Below are 6,000 nucleotides of genomic sequence, written 5' to 3' on the forward strand. Positions count from 1 at the left end.
GATGGATGAATGGATACCTAAACAGATAGACAGGTAGAAAGAATAACTCACAGGGGTAGAAGAAACAGATCAGTACTAACACTGGGGAAGTTGAAAAACAATTATTTTAATATTTACACCACTGTAAGCATAAGACACACCTGGAGAACTTACCAGAAACACGGAACCAGGGTCCCACTCCTCAGAGATTCTGACTCAGTAGGTCTGGGCTGTTACTCAGGATTTTATGTAGTAAACAAACAATGGGTGCTTGTGCTTAAGCTGGTCCAGGAACCACAGAAAACCCTGCCTGAAACACCTACTCAACAAATCTTGTTCAAGGGGTACAAACTGACCAAGGCCAAGGCCAAGAACAAAAGCGACACCCTCCCTGTACTGCATGGCATCCCTTGCCTTTCACTGAGGCTCAGGCTGCGGTATTTCAGTGATGTGACAGGTAGCCAGCACTCTAGGCACTCGGTCCTCCACGCCCCGGGGGGCGGGGGTGGGCAGAAGGGCGGCTCTGGTCCCGCCTGCGTCCAGCCCATGCCCCACCCCCCTTCTGGGGTCCCTGAACAGAGTGGAAGTGGTTGGATGGAGGCTATTGGTCACATGCAAGTCATAGGCGCATCCCCCCCGTGTAGAAGGCGCTGGGCCTCAAGCAGTGTCAGGCTTCCCTCCACGGGCAAAGCCATCACGAGTGACCGGCCTGCCCGAGCCAAGTGCTGTGTTCACAACCTTCTGCGACCAGCCAGCTACTCTTGGCTCTAGTTTTAGTGTGTCTCCAGCGACCATGAAGGATTTCTGGAGCACCTCTCCCAGGAGGCCTGGGGACCCATGCCTTCCACTGGCAGTAAATACCGGGCCACTGCCTGGAGCCTGAGCTCCTGCAGGCCTTCCTCCGTGTCCCCTCAGGCTCCTGCAGAGTCCTCCTCTCCGAAGGCCGTCCCTCCCCCATGGCCTCCTGCTCTATCACTGGCTTCTAAACAGTTCCAAAGACCCACAGTATGCCGGTCCACAGTTATCCATTTAAAAAGGTCTGGCACATATGAATTTCAGCATTAATAGAGAAGCTGCTTCTTCCGGTACCAAAAAAAAAAAAAAAGAATATACCTTCTCCAGACAACAGTTTCTCTGGCAAAGTTCTGGCAGGATGCCACACACGGCTAGGCTTCCAAGGAGTTACTTTCCAAAACCATTCCCACCACCTTCATCATTATTCCTGCTTTACACTGGGGAGGGAGGTTGAGGCAAGAGAACCAGGGCGAGGCGCCAACCCACCACGATTCTAAACATGGCGCCCATCTCGTTCCTTTACAGGCCCCGGGCAACCCCCAGAGGAGTCCGAACGCCCGCTTCCCCTTCCTCCCCTCTCTCCCACCTTCCCCTTTGCCAGAAAGGGGTGAGCCCGGCCACCTAAGGAAGGGACTAAAACCAAGCCAGCCTTCATCCTCCATCAGGCCCAAGGGCCATTCTCCCTTCATCGCGTTCAGTTCATCAGTTACTATAGTTCGTGATTCCAGGTCTCTGTTACCTGCTATAACCCATAGGCCCTAGGGCAACCTCGGAAATGGATCCCCCATTCTGGTGTCTCAGGGCACAGCAGGTGCTCTTGGTAGCAAGGAGGGTAAAGATGGTAAGATAATCAGAGCCTGGGAGGGAGGTTCACCGTGACTGCAACACCCCGACACCCTAGGTCATGGTTCTGTTTATGCACCAGATACGGGGGGAAAGACTGGGGCTAATCACGTCCAAAAGGGACTCAATCCAATTCAGTGCAGAGACAAGCTGTGTGGACACACTGGGGACCTCACGAGGGCTCTTTCCTGAGAGTGCACTGGACCAGTGAGAGCTGCCCGGAGAGATACAGGACACCCAAGCTGGGATTTCAGACAACGATGGATGATATTTTCAGCACAAGTTCATCCCAAATAGCGCATGGGACATTCACGTACTAAAAAGTTATTCCTTGTTTATCCAAAATTTTTATTTGCTAAACCTGGCAACCTTACTTCAGGGCCCTCCTTGATGGCGCCTCACTCCGTTTCTGATTCCCACACCCTTTCTTCCATGAGAAGGGGCCCTTTGCTGTACCCGGAAGCCATCATCCAACCCCCAACTCATGGAGGTGCTCCAGCTGGTTCGCTGGTGGGAGTAATCCAGGCTTCTCACACGTGGCTCTGTCCTGCCTACCACCTCTGGGTCTGATGTCTCTCGGAACATGTCAGTACGCTGTCCCCTCCCCCTCTCTCCCCTCTGAAAGCAGTGGCTGCCAGCACCGGTCATCGGATGCCCTTGGGTCATGTGCCAGCATCTGTCTGAATGCCATATTTCCCCAACTAGAGTATGACTCTCACCAACCCGGTGCAGCGGTCAACAGGCAATTACTAGATGGTCAATGAGAAGAAGCTCGCCCCCGCCGGTCCCACCAGCAAATACAAGCCCTATAAGGAAGGAGACAGAGACCCTCTCTTTCACCCCTGATCTCGCCATCAACCAGAGCACTAGACACATGTGTGGGACAACTGAGTGAAAAGCACTTCTGGCATGGGATGGATCATGCCAAGAAGGTTGTGGAAAGCAGCCAAAATCACGTCCAGCAGCAAGAAGGGTGGTCAGAGGATTCCAGCTACACCGTGGCCTTCCCACTTTCACAGCGTGGCCCCTCAAGTCTTTTTCTGGGTTCCGGACTTTGTCCCGCACTCACCACCAGCACCGCCCCTCCAGCGGCCCCCACACCGCATCTGGAACCGTCCTCACCAGTCGGCCTCGGTACAATATGGCCTGACACTGGGCAGTGTCATTTTCTTCTCTCTAGGTCTCTCTTTTTAAAACCAGTTGCCCTGACGCAGATGTTACAACCATACATTCATTCCACACTATTTACGTTCGCAAGAGCTTTCCCGTGAATTGTTTTATTTCAACGTCGCTATAAGGCGGGAGTGTACGCACACACGGAAGGGAAGAGGGGGGGCTTTGTTCAACAAACACTTAAGGAAAGTGCCTAACGGGGGTTCGCAGGGCGGGACGTGAGAGGCCAGCAGCCCCTCCCCAGCCCTGCAGGGCGGAGGCAGTCCTCAGAGGTTGGGACTCACCTCGCACTCCCACCCGGTGCCCAGAACCTGTCATCCCCCGAGAGAGAACTAAACGTCCCCAGGGAGAGAACCAACATTCTTCACGGAGCCCACCACTCTGTGTGTATGTTTGTGCCTGTGTGCGTGCGTCCGTCCGTCCGTGTATCTGGACAAACATTTACTTGGCTGGTGGAGGTCAGGGGCGTGACCCAGTTGGGGGGTTCTCTCGAGTGCCCGTATGCCCCACCACCTGACTTCCCGATGGGGACGCTGGGGAAGGCCGCGGCTCCCCTGGGTAGCCAAAACCCAGGGTGGGCGCACGCCCCCTCCCGGCGCTCCCTCCAGTTGCACAGAGTCGAGCCGCAGCCGATCGAAGTCGCCAAAGTCCGGGCGGGGCTGCCGGCGTGGCCGGGGCTGAAGTTCGTGGCAGCTCCGCACGCGTTAGGGAGTCCCGAACCCCCAAATGCCCGGAATGTGCTCCCGGGGACAGGCAAAAGGAATGGCTGCAGAGGAAACCCCCCCACGGCGCCCCGGGCCCAGGCACACCCCGAGGGGAACTGGGAAGGGGGAAGGTCCGTTTCGGGGCGCAGCTACACAGCCACACACATCCCCCCCCCCCCGCCTCCCGCGCGCTGTCCCCGCCCACTGCCCCGCCCCTCCGGCCCCGGCAGCCGCGCGCGGCTCCACCTCCCCGGAGCGCAGTCCACACCGTCCTTTTTCAACAAAACAACACTACGCGCCGCCCCCCAGCACCCGCACCAGGCGGGATCCGGGGCTACGCCCAGCCCGCCACCGGCCGCCCCGCGCGCCCCCTCCCGCGCCCCCGCTGACGGTCGCCGAGAGAGATGGAGCCCGGGATCGGCGGCCCAGCTCGACCCCGCGCCGCCACCCATCCCCGGGCGGCCCAAAGTGACAGGAGGGGCACGCACGGCGCGCGCGGGGCGTCCCGCGTTAACCGCTTCGGCGCCGGGGTAGACGACCGGGCGAGGGTGGGGAGCCGGGCACCGCGCTGCTGGCACTCACCGGGATGTGCACTCGCAGCGAACGCCTCTTCTGGCTGGGATTTTTTTTTGCCGCTGCTCTCGCCGGGGCTGGAAACATCTTTCTTCTTCTTGGTGTCCATGGCCGAGCTTCCCATAACTTTAACCAGAAGTTAATTCCGGGTAACTCGTTCCTGCAATTCGGTCCTCTCCTTCCTCGCCCGGCCCCTGCCGTTGGCCTCGAGCCGCGCGCTCTTGATGATTAGCCTTCCACCCCGGAGACACCGCGTGGGGACTTCCGCGGGGAGGGAAGGTGGCGCAGGTACCTGGGGCCGCCGCCACCGGGGAGGATGGCGGTCGGCGTGTGCGCTGAGTTCACGTGTCCTCTTCCTCCTTACGGGCTCATCGATGCAAAATCAAAGCCAAAGCCTGTCCTGGTTCTTGGTCTCTCTCCGGGTTACGCGTGGCAGAGGTCTCCCTCTGGGTGACAAAGTTTTCTTCCTTTTGCAAAGCGAAGCAACATCGTCCACCCTGTCAGCTCCTCCCACAGGTTCCCAGAGGTGATCTGAAAGGCAGGTGCAGGGAAAGACGGTACTTTGGAAAACAACCCTCCCGTGCCTGCGCCGAAGCGGACAATCTGGCGAGAGTGGGACAGTGTGTGTGTAAATATAATCCTGGGCCGCAGAATGAACCAGCCCCGAGCCTGGAACTCGGCCCGTCCCCCTTCTGGGCGAGATGGGGCGGGGGGGAGGGAGGAGGAGGCGCAAACGCGAACGCCCCGGCAATTGGGCTCCCCGCTCGGCTGCGCGCCGAAGTTCGGGCGGCGGCTCGGCTGGCGCGGCCCTGCCAGCCGGAGGGCGCGCCCGCTGCGTCCCACCGCTGCGCCGCGTCCCGGGGACAGGGAGCCGGCGGCGAGGGGCGGCGCGGCCCGGCAGGCTGGGCGAGCGCGGGGCGGTGGAAGGCCGCGTGCACTGAACAGGAAGTGCACGGCGCACGCCGCTCGCCCGCTCCCCGTGCCGCCCCCGGGTCGCCGCACGTTGTCGCCTGCCCGGCGGGCGGGGTCTCCCGGCCGCGGCGGCGCGGGACCGACCTGGAGCTGATTTGCGCAGCATCTCGTCCCCCGGGGTCTGGCTCCTGGCCCGAGCCCCCTGCGACGCCGCCGCGCCCTGCCGGGCCACCCCGCAGCGGCGGAAGCCGGGGCTTGCGGCGGGACGCGCGCTGACCCGCACTTGCTTCCGGGAAAACCGCGGCCCCGGGCCCCTCCCCACCCGGCGTGTGGACCCGCAGGCGCCCGGAGAGCGGTCGGGGTTACCGGGGAGCGGGGTTCACACCCCACCCCACCCGCCTGACACCCGGCTTTTCTCGGGTGCGCCGAGGGGTGCGCAGTGGGGCGGCGGTAAGTGCGGGCGCAGGAGCCGCAGCCCCGCGCCGCCCCAAACGCGGACTTGCTGGGACTGCGGAAATCAACGGGGGCGGAAATCGCGGGCGAGGCTTCCACGTGCCCCTGCGTTGCAGCCGTAGCACGGCCGGTAGCGGAGGGCCGGGGGCGTCCGTGGGGGCGTCCCCCTTCCGAGGGCCCCAGGATGGCGCGACCTCGGCCCCCGGCCGCAAGAGGGGTGAATGCTGGGTAGGGAGCCGCCTCCTTTCTGGCTCTAGGTTCTGAGGACGAAGTGACTCCCAAAGTCACTCCAGCGCCTTGAATGCTGACGTCAGCTCCACCTCTCCCCGTAATCAGAAAATCAGGGTTACCCAGAGGAAGAAGGTGAGGACGCAGCCTCAACTCCTGTCCGGATGCGGATGCGGAGATTCGCCGAGTGCCCCCTCCCCCCACTCAGAGGAGGAGGAATTAGCCCGCTTCAGGGACCCCCTTAGGTGGCGCTTCCCACCCAGCTAGAAGCCCCGTGTTTCAGCCATCTTTCCTATTTTCCTTCCGATCCACGTTCCATCATCTGGTCTAAAATCCCCTG

At 61.0% G+C, this 6,000-nt stretch overlaps 1 protein-coding gene across 1 annotated transcript in view; it reads right to left on the reverse strand.

The window, feature by feature from the left end:
- The window catches only part of PRKAG2 (protein kinase AMP-activated non-catalytic subunit gamma 2), a 260,976-nt gene extending 256,235 nt beyond the window's left edge, over positions 1-4,741 (reverse strand). Inside the window, 2 exon segments of the mRNA XM_043589972.1 lie at positions 4,077-4,124; positions 4,126-4,741. Of these exon segments, the coding sequence (XP_043445907.1) occupies positions 4,077-4,124; positions 4,126-4,191 (114 nt within the window). The 5' untranslated portion in view covers positions 4,192-4,741.
- Between the last annotated feature and the right edge of the window lie 1,259 nt (positions 4,742-6,000).

The sequence above is a fragment of the Prionailurus bengalensis genome, chromosome A2 (genome assembly GCF_016509475.1).
Source record: "Prionailurus bengalensis isolate Pbe53 chromosome A2, Fcat_Pben_1.1_paternal_pri, whole genome shotgun sequence".
Classification (NCBI taxonomy): domain Eukaryota; kingdom Metazoa; phylum Chordata; class Mammalia; order Carnivora; family Felidae; genus Prionailurus; species Prionailurus bengalensis.